Source organism: Lissotriton helveticus, chromosome 3_1 (genome assembly GCF_964261635.1).
Source record: "Lissotriton helveticus chromosome 3_1, aLisHel1.1, whole genome shotgun sequence".
Taxonomy (NCBI): domain Eukaryota; kingdom Metazoa; phylum Chordata; class Amphibia; order Caudata; family Salamandridae; genus Lissotriton; species Lissotriton helveticus.
The window spans coordinates 1,167,434,598-1,167,458,131 of record NC_136061.1 but is presented as its reverse complement, the minus strand read 5'-3'; the positions used below and the strand labels follow the sequence as shown (position 1 = coordinate 1,167,458,131).

Sequence of the window (23,534 nt, the reverse complement as noted above, 5' to 3'; positions counted from 1 at the left end):
AATAAAATAAATGTCGGTGCCCAAAAAGAAGTCCTGCAAACACCAGCTCAAATTAAGCACAGCGACCCCCACGTGTTTTACATTTAGTTAGCCCCTGTGTCTCACAGTGTTTCGGATGGCCAAGATACATGATGATTGATTTATGATTACAAAATAATACAACAGCTTTAAAAGAAAACTATTCAGAATCAAAGTGCTTGTTTACTTTTAATTCCAATCCCGGGGACGGCGCGACGTCACGCCCCCAGTCCCAGAGTGCTTGTGGCCATGAATTGATCAGGGATTCAATCAGGGTGGCATGCATTACAAATGCAAACGGACAAACCGAAACGATCACTCACCTGCGGGCGCCGCCTATTAGAAATAATTAAGTTATGAGGTCACCAGGCTCCGCTCCAGCCTCGGCGTGGTGGTCTCCCTCCTCTGCCTCGCAGTCACGTGCACTTACTACGCGAGCGCGACCCCCAATGCGCTTGCGCATGATCACCACTAGACTCCAGACCTGACCCCATCTTAAGTGTACATACCGCGGCGCGCAGATGCGGCGTATGATGCGCATTAAATGCCGGTGGATTTTTAATGAATAATAATAAAGAGGCTAACTAATAAAATGTGGGTGACACTGATATAACGTCAAGCAGCAAATGCATTTTATCTGCAGATAGAAATAGTTGTTGTGCTTCTTTGCTCGGACCGTCACGCAGCCCTCAGGGTCCAAACCGGCCCCCAGTCATGAAACCGGCCCCCACCCCATCCAGCCGACCGGGGATTTGCCCGGTGCCCGGCATTACCAGTCCGGCCCTGCCCACAGGAGAGGAGCAGGATAAGGGGTGTACTCACCCCAGGACAGGGACCTATTGGTCCCTGCCCTTCCCCTACCTATAACACCACTAAATTTAGTATTTAGGGGCACCCTGAACCTTCCTTCCTCAGATCCCGATTTCGAAACAAGAAAGAAGACCAAGAAGAAGAAGATCTGCAGTGCAGCTGCTAACAAGAGGACAACACCAACTGATATGGCCCCAGCCCTATCGGCCTGTTGATCCTTGGACCTGCTCCTGCTAAATCTCTGCGTCTCTTCGGGACAACAACCTCGAGAACCCCGGAGGACCTGCCTGCCTTGACCCTCTTAGAGACTGGGAATCCCATGAGCAGTGGTTCTGCTCAAACAGCAATACCCCTGGTGCTAGCCAGGTTCCGCAAATTCAGCACACTCTGCACCCGCCGAGCCCGGCCTGTGCCTGAGTGGACAAAGACCCTCGGGAAGTCCCCCCGGCAATTCTGACCTGCAATCCTGTGCCCAAGGACCCTCCTCAATGTCCCAGGCGACGCCTGCAGCCTCAGAACCTGGGACCCCTCCAACCGCGACCAGCAGCAGGTAAGATTTCCCAACGTCCAAAGACACCCCTGCACCCGCCAGCCTCCTGTGCCCAACTCTGGGGTACCCACCTATCCTCCAAGATCCCAACTTACCGCTCGAAGTGTTGGTCGCTCCTGAAGAATCTCCGTCGCCGAGCCTGCAGCCTTTATTCCCTTTTCAAGATCTCCATTGAATAACATTGAGAGCTCTTCGGCTCAAAAGCACCCTGCACACAGCCGCCCGAGTGCCCCTGGCAGTGTAACCTTTGACCTATCCTACTTCCCTATTTGCCCTGGGCAAGTAACCAGGTGCCCAGCTGCCACAGCCACGTGGCCTGCTAGCCAGCAGCCACCAACCGAAGGCCCCCTGCCTCTCATTGGATAACATTGGGCCTAACTACCTCTGCACCCGGCTGCCCCAGTGCTGCTGACGGTGTTCCCACTGTACCTACCGGACCCTGGGAGACACCTGAGTCTATGCCCAGAACCTTAACTCTGCCAGTCGAGTACTTACCTAAAAGCCGTTAACTCACTTTTCTTCCATAGGCTAACATTGACTGGTTTCACTTAGAAATTCTTCCAAGTGTGGAGTTTTGGAACTTTAAAATATTCATCTAAAATCAGCCGAACTACGAATTCCGATTTACTCACCTGTGATCAGGAGAGACCTCAGTGCTGCATCTTTTAGCCCAGTGCTGACCCTGAAAAGTAATTTTAATCGTACTTGCCAGTAACTTGAATTTCCTTCCATAGGATATCATTCGCTGCTTTTTGCTGAAAAAGTTTCTAATTGTCGATTTTTTTAAACTTACAAATATTATTTCATAATCGTGCCAACGATAAAAACGTAATTGCTTGCTTGTTTTAGATAGATAGTCCCAGTGCTGAACCTAGGAGCCTAGCACTGGATTACAAAAGTAATGTGTACATACATTACCTGCAAATTGAATTTCCTCCCATAGGATAACATTGGTAATTTCACCTGAAAAAGTTTGAAGTGTCAACTTTTAAAATACAATAATATTCCTTAAAAATCACTACTGTACCCAAAGCGCTTTTACTTAACTGTTTACAGGACATGTCCCAGGACTGAATCTAGGATCCAGTCCAGAGGTTAAAAAAGTAATCTACAAAGTAACTATTTGCATTTAATTAGAAATTCCCATTGGCTCAATGTTGCATTGTGTTTGAAATTGTGTTGCCTATTGCAACAACTGTAACTATTGTAATCAAAAAGTCTATTACCTATTTGAAAAGTATTTAACTACAGTAATTCATTCTGAGAAAGTATATTTTGATACCTTGTTGGTTCTAAAATAAAACAACTATCTTTTGATACAAAAACAATTGGCCTAGAGTTCAGTTCTTGAGTGTGTGAGACCATTTGCTGACTGAGTGTGTACAACAAATGCTTTACACTGTCCTCGGATACTGCCTTACTGCTCGACCAATCTACCACTTTAGAGAGTAAGGTTATATCTAACTTTAGCCTTTGCCAAACCTCTAGGGACTGTGGACTCTGTGCACACTGTACCTTACTTTGGTCCAGTATATACAGAGCCACTTTCCTACACTAACTGACTTTATGCATGTCTTTGACATGTAAAGCGCTCCCCAGCCTTTTGGCTTGGTTAGCACTATAGAAATACCACATACTTGCATACATCATCTCCATACTCCGTTAAAACAGTTTTGAGAAAGGGGAAGATGCTGGGGAAACAATTGTAGGATTTTTTAAATTAATATTTTCCTAATGTAATGACTATGTTTATTATAAATTGAATTTCTCTAATATTGATGTGGTTTTCACTATGGCGCTTACAGAAGAAATCACACTTAAACATTGGAATTAATGGATCAAAAGTACTCAATAGACATTGTAGATAGCCTGTATCTGTTAGAAGATACAAATTATATATAGCAAGCATTGAATGTCTGGCGTAAAGTGCAGCTACTTTTTAGTTATTCTTACTATTTACTTAAAATATACTTGGAGTGGGCTGGTTTTGGCTCTGCCCATTAGAGTATTTTATTACCTCATGCTGTTGTCTGTTTGCTGCATCATTAGACCTCCTATCGAGCACTTGCATTGGAAAGTATGATTTGCTATTATACACAAGAAAGTAGAATACATCTTCATGTTAAATTATTTATCTCACAAATGCTTTCTAGACCGAAAGCAATCTTACCTTTCTTCACTGCAGTAGTCATTTTGAAAGTATTTAAGTCCACACCCAAACTGCAAGTCGGACCCAATTGTCTTTGCTGGTTAATTTCTGCTTCTTTAAAACCTTTCCACACTCTTACTATTCTTGCTCCATCTATAACTGTGCAGTGTCATCATATTAAACCTACTTTTCAAGCTCTACAATGTACTGCTGTTGGGTTTTGTGTCAAGACAAGACCCTATACTTCACTTTCAAAACTTTGTATTACACTGGTTCACCTCCTTATACACCAGATGTCAGGTATGTCCCAGCCTGGCATCTAAAGATCAACATAAACCATTTTTGTGTCCATTCATAGATACTAAAAGTAACCTTTCTGGAGCCTAATCTATACTGTCTGTATGTAGACCAGGTGTGCCGTGCCAGATCTTCTCAAAGATTGCACAACTGCTGGCTCTCATCAAAAACTGAAAACTCATCTTTGCAATCACAATTGTTTTCTCCCTTCCCTCTACATTTGTTGTCCCATCCCCTGCAATTCCACCCTCCATATTGCATTTTACTCTCTGGTGGTTTATTCTTCATGAACACCCCGCTAAGATACAATGAGTGAAACTGCAATATAGTTTGGCATTTACTTATTGTTTTTGTCAGAGATTTGGTTATCAAAAGGCTTTTTGTGAGTTTCATGATCTAAGCTCTCTTGTGGGTGTCTTCTATCCCTCACTGGAGTCATTTGAAACAGTAATAGAAAAGATGTTGAATTATGGTTTTGGACTTGTCTTGGATAGTGTATTTATGCCCCTGGTCGAAGTAAACAGTGCTGTAAATGAAATAGAATGTGCATGGTGTTCATGCACTTTCATTTTGAGCTAACACAGAGGCTTACTTTATATGTATATGGCTATGTTTCCAAGGTAATAGTTTTAATGTTTCAATCCATTGATGTATTCTTGATTTTTTTGCTTGTCTACCTGTTATCATGATATCCGTTAGCTTCAGATAAATTTTAAGCGTGTGCAGTTTTTTTGTGCAGTGTATGTGCCTTAGTATTATCTGGTGTTTTTGTATAGTAGTTTCAAAGGTAATTAATCCCCTCAATCCGTTTTTCTTCATTATCTTTTCAGGAAACCTACCTTATAGAAAAGAGGTAAGCTACAACTTGCATTAATATGTTTGGTTAACTTTTTTGACGTACTAATAATTTGATGTTTCGTTAAAACTGCCAACAGAGTTCTCGATGAGGAGACTAATAGTACACAGCAAAGGCGGCAGATATTTAGGTACCTTTTATATGTTTTCTTTCTGTATGTCTTTGATAAATGTTTTGCTATTTGCTCTTCTTCATATTGATGATGTACCTAAAGCTTTTGAAATGTCACTAACAGGATTAACAAAGACACATCAGGAAGATCAGGCAACAGTCATCATAGCAGTACAGAGAACGACTTGAAGTACTCCGAACCTCGTCCATGGAGCAGTACAGATTCAGATAGCTCCCTCCGCAATCTGAAGCCGGCTGTAACCAAAGCAAGCAGCTTCAGTGGGATTTCGGTTTTAACCAGAGGGGACAGTTCTGGAAGCAGCAAAAGCACTGGAAGACTATCTAAAACGGGTACACTACATTTGAACAAAGTCCTATTTGTGGAATGGCAGTTTGTTGAAGATTAGGCAGTATGCCAACTTGCATGATTTTCTCGTTTTGTTATGCTGGAGTCGTGACATTCCAAACGTTAGAATGAATTCCAAATTAAATCCTCTAAATATTCAAGTTAAAAAATACTTAATTGTTATTCCTTCATAGTCATGCAAAGGCCATTTATATACCACAGTTGATTTCTTTTTAGTGTCTGAATTGGTATAAAGGTCAGTAAAACAAGACAAATAATTCTGACAAAAGATGACCATAATGCCATATAACATGCATAATCCAATCCTCCAACCACTCCTTTGCTACATTCTGATGCTTGGTGACACATTGTCAATTTGTGTGCTCTATAACGACTTAAAAGAGGAACCTATCAGATAATAAATACATCTATATCTTTAGCTATAGTTATCTATCTCTCTCTCTCTCTCTCTCTCTCCCTCTCTCTCTCTCCCTCTCTCTCCCTCTCTCTCTCTCTCTCTCTCTCTCTCTCTCTCTCTCTCTCTCTCTCTCTATATATATATATATATATATATATATATATAGTGTGTGTGTGTGTATATATACATACATACATATATGTATGTGTGTGCATATATATATATATATATATATATATATATATATATATATATGTAACATTTCTTATTTAAAATCCAACATTGTCAAAGGAAGTGTAGGGGGTGGTGGGTGGGTTACTTATAAACAGTGCTCCCAGTGGCTTTAGTATTTTCTGAGTAGCTTGTTTTTGTTTTGAACCATGGGAATTTATTGCTAATTGTGACATGAATTTACAGTGGGAGGTTATAGTGTTATGTTTGTTGAGTTTTAAGGTGGGAGCCTGGATGCTCTAAGGCATCACCTGCAAGAGCTGCTATAGCAGTAGCAGTGGCACTCGGTATGAAGTACAGAGTAGGCATTGCTTACTGAAGCCTGCCACCTGCTGAACTGACCAATAGAGAAAGTTCTGTTGTGTTTATATTTCTAGAGTATTGTGTCTATTGAAAATGAATTTGCACCACTGCGTTATTACGATGAAGAAATTACAATTTCCCTTTCTTGCGGTAATTGAATCCCTCTGTAGTAGTTTTAATTATCTGACGTTTTAGGGAAATGAAATATACTAGAAAATGATGATGTATAAATTGTAAAGATAAGCTTACTCTGCATTTGAAGATTAATCGTTATTTTTTTTGGTTAATTAACTTCAGTATGTTTACCATGTCTCTTTTCTCCACCCTAAAGTTCAGCGTACTCGTACGTATTTTCATTATAAACCTCAGGACGTGTTTGCGTGCAGCTTTCAGGTGTCCCTGCCACTAGACACATGTTGGCTCATTCATTTAATGTATTCATTTGAAATTATATATCAGTTGCTATCAGCTGTTTCCCATGCAGCCCACTCTTTCCTGATCCTGGTTGAGGGATGTCAAGGTTGAAATAGAAGGAGATGCTAAGGATATGTAAACTCCGTCAAGAAACTTTACTTTTAGCACATGCACATTCCAATCTTAATTTATTCATCTACGCTGCGTTGAGCGTATTTATTGACAATCAGACAGGTCTAACCTGTGGTAACCTGCAGAGAGGCCAATAATATAAACAGTTATATGGACCTTAAAGGTACATATGGAAGATAAAATAATTATATTAATTTGGATAAAGACCGACGAAAGCAATCAGCAACTTTGGTGGTTTTTGACAAATAAAAAACCCTGAATGTACCAGTAGTTTAATCCGCAACAGTGTTTCAATGTGCAAGCTACATAACTTGCCGACTAGAAAGGCATCATTTCACCTTTGTTATTTTCTGTTTGATAGGTATGTTCCATCTGTCCTTGTAAACTTCTTCTAATCCTTGAATTTAACCTAGTGGCTACAGCCTAATCCTATTACTCCCCCACACTTTAAATATGTTTTGTAATAGTCGAATGTATCCAATTCTCAAACTGTATGCTGTGCCCTCATTTACCTTTACATTGTTACTAATATTTCTAAAAGTGCTTTTTAGTACCAAGCCTGCAAATTAATCTGGCTAAATCTCCTGATTTAAGGCTACCCTCCCCCAGGTAATCTTGCTAAGTCAGATATGCTTGTTACCCCAGAAAGCATAAAACATATCTCCTTTAGAAATCAGAAATAATAAAAATCTATTTTGGATGAAATGATGCAGGGGTGGGCACCCAGTTGTTTCTTATTTTAAATCTTAACACCAAATGCATAAAATACTGCTGGACAGATTGACACCAAATTTGACATGCTCATAGAGCAAATTTGCTGAACATTTGTTCAGTAGGGTTTGTGGAGTTAAAAAGAAAATGTATGTGTTTCTGGACTGGAAAGCCTCCTATGTCCTGGAAAGTCCTCGGACTCTACTTTTTTAATGAATGAATGTGGAAACCCAGTGGCTTTTCACAGTGGAATGTTTTGCGTCACCATTTTGTGGCACTGATTCATATCCATAAACCTTTACAAACTATGTAGACATTAATGCTGGATATGATGTTGCTGATGCAGTTGAGTACAGAGCTTTGGTGCAGACAGGTGGAAAATACTTTTTTCCAAAAGAAATAATGTCTGTTTATCTGCAGGATCTGTCAACTAAACAGTCTTTGACCTGGAGTTTATCCTGTTCTGTACACTTGCATCATTGTATACTGCACACAGGGCCAATGCCAGTCTCCAGTAGCAGTATAATGAATCACAGCTATCCATGCTTGATCCTAGAAAGTTAAATGTTGATTGGTCAGTGGACGGACAAAGTTAAAAGGCAGGCGGGTCTAAAGTAGTATTTTCAATCAAAATTCTCACAGTGACATTCTTTGTAGGTAAGAAAAAAGACAAGAAAAACAAAACCCAAGAACCAAGCCAAGGTGGTGCTGGCCAAATTAAGTGGACATCATGTCATTACCAAGGCCACACGTGGTGCCTTGTTCTTGACTGCAAGTGATGTTTTTTGCTTTATGTACATTTTCTGTAGGTTGCGTCTGCAGATCATTCTCATCAAGGTACAGGAGCTCTGAAATGGGCGAAGGAAACTTTTCATTTTGCATGGCTGAAGGCAATTCCGAAGTCTGTTGGGCTGTGGCACCAATAATACTATCCAGAATCCACCAGACTGCAAACATTACATGCCATGCTGTGAACGCATGGCTCAGACACCAGGTAGACCAACTTAATAGGAAGACTTGGTGCTTGATGCGGCTAGGGGTCATGCGGTGCACCCAAAGCATGTAGCACATTTCCATGCTGTTAATTCTGGTGTCATGCCACCATTATCACCAGTTCTTTTTGCAAAGTCTTTCATGGGGAAGTGTGATTCATAAAACACCTAGACTTCACATGCATCTGCAATGAACTGTTCATTCTTTTCACAGGCTAAATATATAATAAAGTTTTTCTCCTAACAGTTGATTATATCGTATCCATTTCCACAATTATGCAGGTCAAATTACCAGAAACCATTTATTTTGCACATAAAATATCAGAAGGAGCCTGCAAACCAGTTTACTAGGCCGAGTGTTCGCAGACAGTAAGATACAGTAAGAACACTAGACTATCAACAATCACTACCACATTAGTGATGGCGACGAGTCTGTGGTCTTAAAAATTAGTTTATGGATTATTGTTATATTTGGAGGCAATTTAAGCAGAAGTGAAAACAGTACGTTTATAATCTGAAATATCCCCCTTAGGTGTGCCTAGAATCAAATTTAAAGATTAGGTGGTCACATCTGCTGAACTCAACGTTATGAAAGCATGCTGGGTCCGCCGTCCTCTCACCAGACCTTGGACCTGACACATCAAGTAAAGAGGGCTGGACTTCCTGTGATGTTCACAGATGTCTACAGATTATTGGAGAATTCACAGACCAATATGTGTTATTAATTGGCTGACATACTTGAAAATCTCCCTTTTGACAGGAACCTGACTAAAGATCCCTCATTTCCACTTCAAGAGGCAAGAGAACTAGTTTGGATAGACATCACTTGAAAAATGGCAGAGTAGAACCAGCAGATTTTGGCACAACCAGCTTCTGTTCCGGGAGGGGCAGAGAGTAGGCAAGAGGTGGTGTGCGCAAGTGAAATAAAGGAGCAGGAGATCAGCTCGAGGGATTTAGTTTCTTGGGAATTCTTATGTCACCCCTAGGGCATAACAAAATTGTGTCCCTGCATTGTTACGGGCAAGCTCTGCTTTGAGAAGCTATGTCGGGGACACACAGGTCTGTACTGGTTCGCCACATCAGCCACACGTAGGCACTTAAAGACTCGGAATGAGAACAAGTACACACTAACAAGTATGAGAGCAACCAGGCACAGGTGGAGCCAAGTGGTGGCATTCTGAATGTTGTTCAGGAGTTGCTGGTTCGACAGGACGAAGACGTGAACCCATACCTGGGGGTTTTTGTTCTATTTTGCATGGAATGCATGGTGCAAATCTGGTGCAGCAAACAAAATACAAATCTAATTGAAAATTGCAAGAGTGGCGGTTTGCCAAACAGATTGGATGGGAGAAAATAAAGAAATTAAAAAACAAAAGACCAAAAACAAAAGAAAACCTAAAGATCCTCAAACCCCCACCTCCCAAAGCTAGGTTGCTGTGAGAAATGGCAACTAAAAACCATTAAAAGTCTGTGGTTAACCCCCTTCGTCTATGTGCGGCTTAGGGTGGATACCTGGTGAGGTTGGGCACAGGGCTTGGCCACAGTTCAGTCACCCTGTGTCCAAGGCCATGCACGGTGGTGGTTGGATACCAGCAGTGCGTTGGGACCTACACCCAACCTCCACTGTTAACAGGGTTTGGGTGCGGGGCTTGGCCGTGGCTAATAAATTAAGTAGAACTTAAGAAAAAAAGTCGCTAAAAAATTCCACTGTTAAAAAAGTGAGTTATGTTTATGGCTTAAACATATAAAACCACTGTAATTATTCCCCTTCCAGCCCTGCCACTGTCTTTGGATTGAAAGCTGAAAAATCCGGACTGGATGTAACTTGCTAAGTACCTGCCGCATTTGATGCAGATTCATCAAACAATGCTACAATTATGAGCAGCTGAAAATGTTATTGCCTCTCACCTTTAGATTTGATAGAGCAATAGAAGACAAATCTTTAATAGATGCTGCCATATTTTGTACAGATTCATCAGTCATACAGTACCAATTTTATTCGCATATAAGCACTTTCTCCCCTCCTTTTTTGTTTTTTTTTGTTTATTTTCGATGGGTCTGCACAAACCTAAAAGTAACCAAAGAAGGCCAATTGTAGTAAGTGTTTGCCAAATTTGATGCAAACCTATTGAGTGCCACAGTTATTAGTGACTCTAAAATATTATTTTTCCTACTCTCCATTTGATAGCCTCAAAACCTAAAATGCTTGCGCTGGGTGCAATTTGCTAAGTGCTACCCACATTTACTGCAGATTCATTAAACAGTACTTAAGTTATAAGCAAATTAATTTTTATTACCTTCCCCTTCACTTCGTCCCTTTTGATAGATTGGCTGAAAACTTAGTAGTAATAGAAAACTAATCCTTCCAAGCTTCTGACAAATTTTGTGCAGTCTCATCAGACAGGTGCCCAATTTGTAAGCAAATGAACATTATATTTCCACAGCCCCTCTTTTTAACTGACTCACTTGATGGATCTGCACAAAATACCAGTAGTCTAAACACGTGTCAGTCACATTTCATTCAAATTCATAAGTTATAAGCAAATCAACAAATGGCTTTTCAGCTTTAGACCTTTCAAGCCCACCCAGCGCCTTTATTAAATGCTAATATCTCAAACTACTTAATTAATTTACAACAAAACCAACAAAGGCACGCTTTCTGAGTCAAGTTGTGCTTTCATGCTAAATTTTGTGTAAATCTGTTCAGTGGTTTTGGCTGTGGGTGTGAACAAAATTTCCCAATCGCGCTAATTGGGAAGAAAATAAATGTTTTTATCTCCTTAACTTTTTTCCCCATACAAGGAAAAGCAAGACATTTGGCCTGACTGACCTTACTCGACTATTTTAAGAGGATGAATAGAATTGTGTAGCCATTTGATGAGCCAAAGTAGGAGCAAATAAAAAAAATGCATTTTTAATGGGAAGTGCAGCTGCTAAATACTAACTATACAGTGACATCTCCCACTGTGTAAAATCTATACATACTGAAAAACTACAAACATACTGTTGAAATGCAGTTACTATGTCATTGAACATGTCATCTGTGATTTTTTTTTTTTTTTAAGTGCGGTCGTGAGCCGTGCATGACTGAGGCACAAGTTCTGGTTAATTTCCTTTCAGTATTTTTAGGTTTTGTTTTGTAATCATCACTGCACATGAACTGTTGCTTTTTAGGTGAATTTTGGAGGTTTCTGTAATCCTATATTAATGCTAATCATAACTGCTCTTTAACTTTGTTTTCTGTGAATTTCTGGGGATGATTGGGGGTTGAACATATAGTCCCCCTAACAAATACATATGTGCTACATAGATTAGGTAGCTCATAACTTATGTATGCCTAGCCCACCTGCTCGCAGGTAACATAGCATACAAAATATGCACATAGACCTCTGAGAAGCAATAGTCTATTGTTTCTAAAAGACCATTATGAGATAGGAATATGATTGCGACACTAACCCTACATATGTGAGATGAAAAGTAGGATAAAGTATATATACCGATTATTTCAAATTTCACATAATGGGTTAAGTAAATTGGGGAGGCATTGGAAAATTGCTTTCACTTTAGAAATTAACACTGAAACAAAATCAAGATTTTAACATTTTCAAATGTTCTGCAATAATTATAGGTGTTGATTGGTTATCTTTGGGAATGCTAAATGTTCCCTCTGGGTATATATGCATGTCTAGATTAGATGGCAATGGATTACGTTTTAACTGACACAGTTATAATTTATTCTCATGAGTACAGTCAACCCCTTAAAGTGATTTATGAACTTTTTCAGGATTCTCACCATAGGTCTTGGGACCAACAAACCACATATACACAACCCAGTTGCACAAAGCCTTGCCAAAACTAAATCTGGTTATCTTTTTTAGTACTTTCTGTGCAGAATCTTTGAATGGCATCAGTTATTGAAACACAGATATGCCTTTTCATTTGAAGCTGTGACATAACCACAATTACAAACTATTACCATTGTTTAACATGTGTGTATGTGTGTGCACACACTGGTATTGTATTGAGGGACTCTCCATTGGAGCTCAGCAAACCAATCTATAAAACAAGATACCAGTCCTTTTGTATCCATAGTACTCCTACTAGTTAAACTTTACATTGAAACGAAAGATACATAAGGTTACCAAATGATTATCCTCGTAGTGGAATTACAGTGTTTCAGTTTGTTTGGTAACAACCATGTTTTTTGTAAAATGTTGTTTCTTTGTGAAGGTGTAAGTTTTGTTTGATTGGTAACAGTTGTCTTAATTAGAAACCTATATCTGGGCAGGCCTGAATTGTATGTTTGATGCTTCAAGAGGAAAGTTCCCTTCCAAACACAAGTGTGTAGGATATCTGTGAAACATTTTTTGATAGCTTCCTCTTTAAACATGAGTATTATTGTGCTCATCATGCCAAGCACATTGGTATTGAACAACTTAATCCTAAACTAGCAGTGTATAAAAGGCCTTTGCAAAATATATATCTTTTTGTACTTGTAGAAATTGTAATGTGCACATTACCAATAGTCTCTGAACGTAACCAAACGTTTTAATGAGCCCATCTTACTGTACATTGATCCGCAGTAACGCCTATGCACATCACACTTGTCAATGTTTGTATGTGTTCAATTTGTTTGGGTCATCCCTTTAGACTCTTTGATCCCTGGCTCTTCAGGTTACAGTCTTCTTTGGTAATACTCAATGCATGAGACTGTAGGTGTGAATTTGTACTGTGAAGGATCACAAGGATTGAGGAGTGTTGAATCACCTGCTCTCTTTTGTGATGTAATAGTGAAGCATATTTTGCAACTTGTAGTGGAAATTAACCTGTTTTTCATTATTTTGTACATGACCTTGTTATATTTCTGCTTAGAAAACTAGTGGTGGCCTGCTCATGCTTAGGTTTTGTTTTAAAACATCTACCATGTAATAGCCTCATATAGACCTCAGCAGTACTTGTATCTGCTGTAGAACATTTAGACTGTTCATTTTGTGATGTTCATTTTTTATTGTCTCATTGTTTAGTACAGCTAGAAAAAGAAAGCATTTTAATGTGATTTGGGAGTTTTCCAGTGAATGCTTTTATCCAAAATCATTAATTGCAAACCTTTTGGGATATTTGTGAGAGGAGTTACTTTTGATTATAAATGCACAGATAAAGACCTATCACCCTAGTTCTGTGTTTCAGTTGGTCATTGGTTCAGAACCTGTGTTGCTTCCATAGAGAAACATACCACTTCTATGCATTCAGGTTCAGTGCCACCGTTATGAGGTGCGTCATTGTAACATCCTTTGTCTCCATGCCTCTCTGAATTTATAACCATTTCTCAAAAATGCGGGCCAGTGCTTATGAATACTTAATTTACCCCCTGTATAGCATTGTCTCAGTAGTATGCTTTTCTTTAATTTAGCTTGGAATATTGAATTGCGTTCTACTCGGTCATTCTGGAATATGTATCACTAAGAGAAGGTTCTTTAAGTAAATTTTAATGCTTCAGACCCTTTTTAGCTCCTCACATCATTTTGAGTTCTTCATTTTTGTGAAACGTTGAGCTTGTTGTGCGTGATCATTTCATTCATTTCATTTCAACTGGATACTGTGCCTTTAAGGAAACCTTCTAGAACCTTCTCCCAGTATCCCAGAATGCATAGCAGGTCCAACTGACTTCAATTCTTTTTTCCGGCTCCTGCTTACAGGACCCTGGCATTGGGCTCTCCCTTGTTTCAAGGGTTTATTGCATATTTTGGCACTTTTGTGTTTTAAAAGTGTTGCAGTTTACTCTCTTGGTGTTCTCTTTCTCTTCTGTGTGCTGCTTCAGGTATTTTAGGGCTCTAAAATGCCTGGACTCTTTGTGAAGTGTCCAGCATGTGGGAGGAAGAAGGCCAAGGGTGATCCACATGAGGTCTGCATTGTCTGCCTCCCTGAAGATCATGTCCCTGAGGAGTGTGTCATCTGCCAGCAGTTTACCACTCGTACTCTGAAGGAAAGGGCGAGGATCAGGCTGTCTGGCCTTGAGGAGAGGCGTCTGCAGGCTGCAGGTGGGTCTGGGCAGTCCGGGAAGGTTCCCTCTGCCTCTGCTGAGGCCTCTGGGGGGCTCCCCAGGGGCAGGAAGTCCAGCAAGCGGTCCCGGTCTCCGTCGACGTCGGTGGCATCGACGTCGAGAGGGATGACGGCGGTGTGCTCCCCTTCTCCCCGGGGCTCCGGGTCGAGACGCCGTGATGGCTCGACGTCGAAGGCACCGCTGACGAAGCCGCCGTCGACGTCCTCATCATCACCGTCGACGTCGAGGTCTTCTTACCGACGTCATGGACGGAGCAGGCATCGGCGCTCGCCGTCGAGGCGACACCGCCGGTCGCCGGCGAAGCACCGGTCGGCGTCGAGGGGCTCCTCGACGTCGAGAGCATCTAGACGGCGGCATCGACGCTCGTCGTCGAGGACGGACCGTTCGACGTCGCGGAGGCGGCGTACGACGTCGCGGAGGAAGAGGTCGACGTCGAGGGATCGGCGTTCGACGCCGAGGAAGAAGAGGTCGACGTCGCGGAGGCGGTGTTCGACGCCGGAGACCCGGAAGCGTCCTTCGACGCCTGAAAAGCGACGCTCGACGTCGAGCAGACAGAGGTCGGCGTCTAGGAGTCGTTCAGTCTCTCCAAAACGGCGCAAGAGGGATTCTAGTCCCAGAAGTCACGCTGCTTCCAGTGGGGGACGCAAGAGGAAGCTATCACCAGCTGAAGAGGCAGGCTCTCAGCCCCCTTCGCCTAAGGGGTCACCGGGCTCGGTGTACTCTGCGGTGTACACTCCATCTCGGCCTCGGTCGACACCCCAGCCTATTCCTAAGGAGGTCCCTCCTCCCCCTCTTCCTAAGGAGGATCCTCCGCCCCTGCCTCCACTTCCAGCGGACGACCCACCACCACCGGTCCCTCCGCATGGGCCCGCCCCGCAGCCGATAGTTCCTCCGCCGAGGTCCACTTCGCTGCCGTATTTGCCTGTACCTCCTAAGGGGACCCCAAAACCTGCCCCCCAGGAGGCTCCAAGGAAGACCCCTCCGCGGAAACCGGTGGGGCGGCCACGGACTGGCAGGTCTCGCTCTCGCTCTCGCTCTGGAAGGCGGGACAGATCGCGACACAGATCGTCCACGCGGTCGAGACGCCGCCATAGGAGGCGCGAATCTCGATCCCGCACAAGATCCTCTGGTTCCAGGGAGTATTCTCCTACCCTGTCGGGATCACCGGACACGAGGGTGTCCCCGATTGATGACCTGGTGGCGTTCCAGGATGTCCTCTTGAGAGGCGCTGCGAAGCTGGGCATACCCCTGACGGTGCCCACGCCTAAAACATCGGTGATATTTGAGACGTTGCACCAAAAACACCTGTCTCGCCCTCTCCTGCCTCTGGTTCCGGGCCTGGAGGAACCAGCTATGGACCTTTTCCTCACCCCCGCGGTGACGAAGGCGGCGCCATCGAGGTTGCTGAGGAAGTACCGGGCCCCGGATTCGGATCCGGCCTTTCTGAGAGCGGAACCCCCTCCGGACTCCGTAATTGTGACGGCGGCACGCAAACAACATGCCGCCACACCGTCGTCCACGGTTCCCCCGGATAAGGAGTCCAGGTAGATGGATTCGGCAGGGAGAAAGGTCTGTGGAACAGCCGCTACCTCCATGAAGGCTGCGAGTGCCACAGCGCTGTTGGGCCGATACGACCGCGCTCTCTGGGACTCCCTCGAGCGTTTTGCGGAGCACTTGCCTCGCGAGCAGCGTGCGGACTTTCAGGAAGTGCTGAGTGAAGGGATGCTGGTGGCCAACCAGATCATCAGCGCTGCAGCGGACTCTTCCCTGTTGGCTGCTCATGGGTTTTGCCATGGAATCAACCAAAGACGTCACGCCTGGCTCCGTCTTACGTCCCTGAAACCGGACGCACAGCAGAGGGTGGCCAACCTGCCGTTCTCCGGCAAGACTCTCTTTGGGAAGCATGCGGACGATGAGATGGCCCGCATGAAGGCGGAGGCTGAGACGCTCACGGCTGTGGGCCTCGAGAAGCCTAAGGAGGCGAAGAAGGCGTACCGCCCTTTCCAACGGCGGTTCGGTGGACAAGGCCGTGGACGTGGCCAGGCTTCGGGACAATCGCAACAACAACAACAGTTCCGTAAGCCGTTCCAGAAGCGCCAGAGGGGCAGGGGAGGCCAGCAGTCTGCTCCGGCCCCCAAGGGCCAAGCTGGGTCTAGGCCCTAGGTACTTACTTCTCCCGGATCCGTTACCCACTCCGGTAGGGGGAAGCATTCAATTTTTTCTGGCAGAGTGGAGAAAAATTACTCAGGACAAGTGGGTGCTGAATATTGTTTGCAATGGATACAGTCTTCGGTTCACCAGCCCGCCTCCATCGATTCCTCCGGTCAGCTCGCGGTTTCAGCTGCTAGAGCTCCAGGTGGAGGCCGATACCCTGTTAAGGAAAAGGGCGATAGAAGACGTGCCTCTGTCCCAGAGAGGAAGAGGTCTGTACTCCCGGTTCTTCCTGGTTCGCAAGAAGGACAAGGACAAGAACGAGTTCAGGCCCATTCTGGACTTGCGACAGGCAAACAAATGGATTCGCAGGGAAAAGTTTCGCATGCTGTTGTTGCATCAGATTTATCCTCAGTTGCAACAGGGAGACTGGCTCTGTGCTATCGACCTACGGGATGCTTACTTCCATGTGCCCATTGCACACAAACACAGGAAGTTCCTGCGGTTCCAAGTCGGCACCAATCATTATCAATACACAGTACTCCCATTCGGACTGAAGTCTGCGCCGAGAACGTTCTCGAAGTGCATGGCGGTGGTGGCAGTACACCTGCGGAAGAACAAGGTGTTTGTCTACCCGTACCTGGACGATTGGTTGATCAAGGCATCCTCCTTCTCGGAAGCGCGAGCACACTTCCAGAAGACGTGCGTTCTCTTGAACAAGCTGGGGTTGCACATCAACATGGCCAAGTCTGTCCCGACTCCGGTCCAATGCATACAGTACTTGGGAGCCTCCATCAATACGCTGTCAGCAAGCGTGTCTCCTTCGGAAGAGGGACGATTATCTCTCCTTCGGAAGGCTCAGGCTCTTATGACGACTCCATCTACAACAGTGAGGACGGTGTCTTCTCTACTGGGATCGATGGCCTCTTGTATCTTCCTGACGCCGCACGCACGACTGCACATGAGACCGCTGCAGGAGTGCTTGGAAGACCAGTGGGATCAGAGGAAAGGATCCTGGGACGACAGGATACGACTGTCTCTGCATGCTCTTCAGTCTCTGAAGTGGTGGTGTTCGGTGGGGCATCTCCTCAAAGGGGTTCCTTTTCACAAGGACATTCCCACGCAGACTGTCGTGACGGATGCTTCTCTCCTGGGATGGGGAGCGCACTCCGGGACTCTACAGATTCAGGGAACGTGGTCGCCAGTGGAGGCCTCGTATCACATCAACTTCCTGGAACTCAGAGCTGTTCACTTGGCACTGAAGGCCTTTCTTCCGTCCTTCCAGACCAGCTCCCTGCTTGTGCAAACGGACAACACTACCACGATGTACTACCTCAACAAGCAGGGGGGCTCGAGATCTCGCACTCTGTCGCAGGAGGCGCAGGCGATCTGGCACTGGCTCCTGGCCAGAGGACTGACGATAACGGCTACCCACCTGCCAGGTGTGCAGAATGTTCAGGCAGACGCACTGAGCAGACTGATTCAGGAAAACCACGAATGGGTCATAAACGACGAAGTACTAGGAGACGTCTTCGCGAGGTGGGGAACCCCAGACATAGATCTGTTCGCCACCGCCGAAAACAACAAATGCCGAGACTTCGCCTCCAGGTACTACCAGCAGGGGACGCTGGGGAATGCGTTATGGATAAGCTGGTCGAACAGCTTTCTGTACGCTTTTCCACCCATTCCCCTGATTCCGGCGGTACTCATCAAGCTGGCCCGGTCCAGGGCTCGGATGATACTCATTGCCCCGGAGTGGCCCAGGCAGTGGAGGTTCCCGGACCTGCTTCACCGATCTCTCCTTCCTCACATTCGGTTGCCGTGCAGGCCGGACCTTCTCACGAAGTTCGGGGGGCGGATGTTACACCCCAGCCTCTCGTCTTTGAGTTTGGCGGCATGGCTCCTGAGATAGTGCAATATGGCCATCTGAATCTGCCCGAAGATTGCATGGTCATACTGAAGGAGTCTAAGAGGCCTTCCACTAGGACTTCATATGCTTACAAGTGGAAGAGGTTTTGTATCTGGTGCCAGTCTAAGAACCATGACCCTACATCCTGCAAGGAAGATGTCATCCTCCCTTACCTTTTACATTTGGCGCAGTCTGGCCTTAATGTTCATTCCATTAAGGTTCATCTTGCTGCATTGACTGCCTACAGGAGATGCCCTTCACAGACTTCTTTTTTCCAGATCCCTGTGATCAAAGACTTTCTGGAAGGATTGAAGAAGGTGTTCCCTCCTGTCAGGCTTCCCTCGCCTTCATGGGAAATGAATGTGGTGCTGTCCAGATTGATGAAGGAGCCTTTTGAACCCATTCACAAGGCTTCGTTGCAGCACCTGTCCTGGAAGGCGGCGTTCCTCGTGGCCATTACATCGGCCCGCAGGGTGAGTGAAATTCAGGCGTTGTGTTGTTATGAACCTTATACTGTATTTCATGCTGCTAAGGTTGTGATGCGTACTCACCCTAAATTTCTTCCCAAGGTTATTTCTGATTTTCATGTCAACCAGACCATAACTTTGCCTACGTTTTTTCAGAATCTTTCCTCTCCGGCGGAACGATCTTTGCATTCCCTGGATGTGAGGAGGGTGTTGAAATTTTATCTGGATAAGACCAAAGATATTCGTAGGTCAGACCAATTGTTCATCAATCATGGATCAGTCAGGACGGGTCTTGCCACCTCTAAGCAGTCCATTTCTAGGTGGATTGTGTCCTGCATACAATTGTGTTACCAAAAAGCTAATAAGACCTTAGGAGGTAAGCCTAAGGCTCATTCCACCAGGGGCAAAGCTGCCACGACAGCCTTGCTCCGTAATGTGCCGATTGCAGAAATCTGCAAGGCCGCCACTTGGAAGTCGGTTCATACCTTTGCTAAGCATTACTGCCTGGACTCTGATGCCAGGGCAGACGCTCAGGTTGGGCAGGCTTCGCTGCGGAATTTGTTCGCACAATAGTGGCGTTCTGTTCTTTCTCCACCGCCGCTTTGGTGTGGGGATGGGCTTGCCATTCTATTCACTAGATTATGACTATACACAGAGATCCCCTACTACAGAAGGAGTAGTTTCTGTCCTGTAACTCCAGTTCTGTAGTAGGGGTATCTCTGTTATAGTCATAAGCGCCCGCCCTCCTCCCCGGTGGAGAATTGTTCATGTAAGTAATGCTACAGGTCTGGCGTTTTTACGCCTTCAAAAAGAACTGAAGTCAGTTGGACCTGCTATGCATTCTGGGATACTGGGAGAAGGTTCTAGAAGGTTTCCTTAAAGGCACAGTATCCTGTTTAAGCCACATAATGGCAGCCTATGGGGCTTGTCTGTCCATGCCTTCCTCTCTATTATTCCAGAGTGTTTTTAAGGGTAGAGGCAAGTTTCTCTTGGTAGAAACTGGGCTGGATGTCTTATGTGTGGTGTTATTTGGTGGAATTTCTAGTTGAAGTACTGGACAGTGTAGCCTGTGTTATAGGCTGCATTATTTGTCTTTAAATTCTCTCTTAAGTGTCTTTGCAGTTTCTGCATGATTTTGACAACTTAAGAGATTATTTTTGATTGCCGGGGTCCACGCACATGGGCGGGACTATTCACTAGATTATGACTATAACAGAGATACCCCTACTACAGAACTGGAGTTACAGGACAGAAACTACTCCTTCTTTAAGTAAATTTTAATGCTTCAGACCCTTTTTAGCTACTCACATCATTTTGAGTTCTTCATTTTTGTGAAACGTTGAGCTTGTTGTGCGTGATCATTTCATTCTTATGTGATATACATAGTAGGGTTAGAGCTTTGATTTGTTTGCTTGTGGCGTGAGGCTCCTTGTTTTTTGTAAATGCACATTAAGGTACTTGTCCTGAGATGCTTCTTCGTGTACTGCGGTTTTATAGGTGGAAAGTGGCTTGACGTTGTTTGCATGCAGTGTTTGCATTGCTGAGATATGTCCTTTCGTTTTTCGTTGTCTATTCTTTACAGTTAAAGGAATTTGAGCATCTGCATGTTACAAATACGTTCTTTGTATTCTACTGAAATAAGAATGATATTTTTATCTGTAGGTAAATGCTTTCTCATTACTCCTTTCCTAGGTTCAGAGTCTTCTAGTAGTGTAGGGTCGTCCACTGGTTCTCTCTCCCACACCCAGCTGCCTCTTCCAGTATCAGCTCTAAGCCAGCCTTCTCATGGCACACCTGCCGTCTACCCACCTGTCAGCACTAGTAACTCTCTTTCCTTTGATGGTGGTCTGAGCGGGCAAGTGGCACCTACTAGCACTAGCTTCTTTTTGCTTCCGTTGGAAGCCACAGGCATACCACCTGGCAGTATTCTGATCAACCCACAAACAGGTTGGTATCTGAGGCTGGATGTTGTGTTACCCATGTAGAATATCATAAATTGATGTATAAATATCTGCATGAACAAATGTGCTTTGTATTCTTTAAATGCTTTTATTTTTAATTCTGCTCTCTTTAAAAGAAAAAAGCCTCTTAATTGATTAATGTACTAGTTTTTCATCCTAAATCAAATTATATTTTATTCAGTTGCAAATTTGTTGGTCAGTAAGGATGTTTTCTGCCTGTAGTTCAAGACAGTCTTTTTTGGTAAACATGCACAATAGTGGTGAAATGTTTCTCTTTTATCCTACTTAATTGCAAATAATGTTCTCACCGTTATTATATTTGCCGGTCTTCTTGCTTGCCTAAGGGTTGGCATTCTAATTTCTTTGTAACTTCTGTGGTACTCGGTGAAACATACACGTGTGAAAATAAATGCTTCTATTACATCTTCACTACAGAACATTAACCGTAAGTGTTATCGTGGTCAATGAGGCTGGTAGTTTTCTGAATTTGGTGTCTTAAAGGCCAAAGCCACACCTCTCTGCCTGTCAACATATAACCAGCCACAAATAACACTGTTAACACTTTATTTTAGGTCTACCTGCTCTGCTAAAATGTCCTGTTCTTACAATTGAGAACAATGATGCACTTTTCTATAGTTTCTCTTTCTCTTAGTTATCACTTTACCACAAAACGGGTAAATTCAACTGCTAACTGTAAGTCCATCGCTTAAAAAAATAATCATGTTTATGAGCCTACTGTAAAATGCAGATTTGACCACTGTATTCTTTAGAGAATATCTGATACTATGGTATTAGGTGCTAAATGTGTAGAACATGGTCCTGTCATCATTGATATTTTTATTTGTCTTACATATATGTTTTTCTTAAAGCCTCATACCCTCAAACTGAAGCCTGCTTTGCAGGAAATGAAAGAACCTTCAATTGAGCCATCTACTACATGTTTTTGATTTAATTAGATATGACGTACTGTTTTTATAAGGTTCCAAAATGCTGTTTTTAACCACCCATATAGAAGTACCTATTGCCAGTAAAAATGTGAATTTAATTCCACTTTATGGTCATACTTTTCAGTGTAAAGTTATAATGTGAACTGATTTCATGTTTGTGTCACAAACAACAAGGTTACCACAGCGTATATTTCAGTTGCATGCTTTACTTCTCATCATGTCCATTCATTTCTTTGAATGAGATTTTGTGAGTCATATGAAGTCTGTTCAGACTTCATTTGTTATTTGGTGTAAATAACTCCCATGTAAACATGCAAAATGTGAACAAAATACAGAGAAGATGAATAGTGTCGACCCAGAAATATGCCTGCTTCAGACTTGTGGGAATTTTCAGTATTTGGTCCGTGTTTTCATGTGTGTGTGCATGTGTTTCTGACAATGTTTCTTTCAGCATGTTCTGTATTCCTTTTAAGTGCTTTTTCTTTATAGGTTAGAGCTATTTGTGTTGAACGTTGGACATTTCTATCTTTCTATTAAATATAAATGTGCATAAAGTTAACAAATGTTAATAATTTAATCAGGCTAACAGTTTATTGTGCTACTTACTCTGGCCATGCAGCACTTATCCCACTATGAAATTACAAATATTCTGGCAGTATGGATTACGGGCTCTAGTAACAAACTTTTTCATCCAAATTTAATAATAAACCTACTCCTCTATGAGATTTCGCTCACATGATGTATGACCACAAATATTTCCTGGAGCTGAAGCCTATATGTGAATATTAAACATGTATTATAAGGAGTTGATGCCAGCTGAGCTCTAAGATTACCACCTTTCTCTGTAACTCAAGCGTACGTTGGAAGGGCCACATGGGGAAGTTTGAAGAGGGCGTTTGAGCATGCTATCTCAAGGCAGAGATGGGGAACTCCCATGTTTGTTCTTTCTGTAGTTGACTACTATGTCCTTTTCTGAGACTCAAACATAAACGATCACCCCTGCATTCCTGGGGTCCCAATTTCTATGACTTGGGATGGAGTGTTGCATGAGAAGAAACCAGAGTGGTGGATCCATATATTTTTAAAGGCATAACGTCTCAAGCTACTGTGTCTTAAGCTGCCCAAGGAAAAGAGTTAACCCAAGAAAGGAGGTATTATCTTCAAGAAATCACCTCAGTAGAAGATTGTGCACAAAAATAGAGGCCCTTTTTCTGGAGGCCCTGAAAGACTTGAAATTCACAACATCTAAGCGAAACTACTGTAAAATCTCCCCTGAAAACATTTTCCATAAGGACTATTTGGATTGGTGACCAGAAAGGGGAATTCAAGGAATCCGCACTTAAGGCAGTGGCCGTACAAAAAGAAAGACCGGGCATTGAGTGTCCACATTGTACAGACCAATTAATGAGGAAACTAGAGAGATTTGAAAATAGTGGGCAGTTTTCAACAAGCTGGCAGTAGTACTGTAGTAGAAGGAATTAGCATAGTGTCTATCCAGCAACTTCAGAATAATGCCTTTTTAATTTAATTTCTGAAACTGTTAATTTTAAAATTGTATTGTCTTTCTACCAGAGATGCTAATGATGCCTGCACTGCATATAGTCAATGCAGACTTGAAGAATTTAAGAGCCGGAAAATGCTCTGCATGTGTGAGTGTTAGTTAAGGTTTGTTGACCTTCTCTGCCAGTCTTGCAGTCTTG

At 43.4% G+C, this 23,534-nt stretch overlaps 1 protein-coding gene across 11 annotated transcripts in view; it reads left to right on the top strand.

Moving 5' to 3' along the window:
* Window positions 1-23,534, top strand: part of R3HDM1 (R3H domain containing 1) — a 536,983-nt gene that overhangs the window by 258,888 nt on the left and 254,561 nt on the right. For 6 of the 11 annotated variants that reach the window (XM_078681797.1, XM_078681794.1, XM_078681796.1 and 3 more), the window contains 4 exons: window positions 4,655-4,677; window positions 4,760-4,810; window positions 4,916-5,142; window positions 20,619-20,873. In XM_078681797.1, the coding sequence (XP_078537923.1) occupies window positions 4,655-4,677; window positions 4,760-4,810; window positions 4,916-5,142; window positions 20,619-20,873 (556 nt within the window). The remainder of the gene's footprint in view (window positions 1-4,654; window positions 4,678-4,759; window positions 4,811-4,915; window positions 5,143-20,618; window positions 20,874-23,534) is intronic. The other 5 variants (XM_078681804.1, XM_078681800.1, XM_078681799.1 and 2 more) reach the window with 3 other exon arrangements.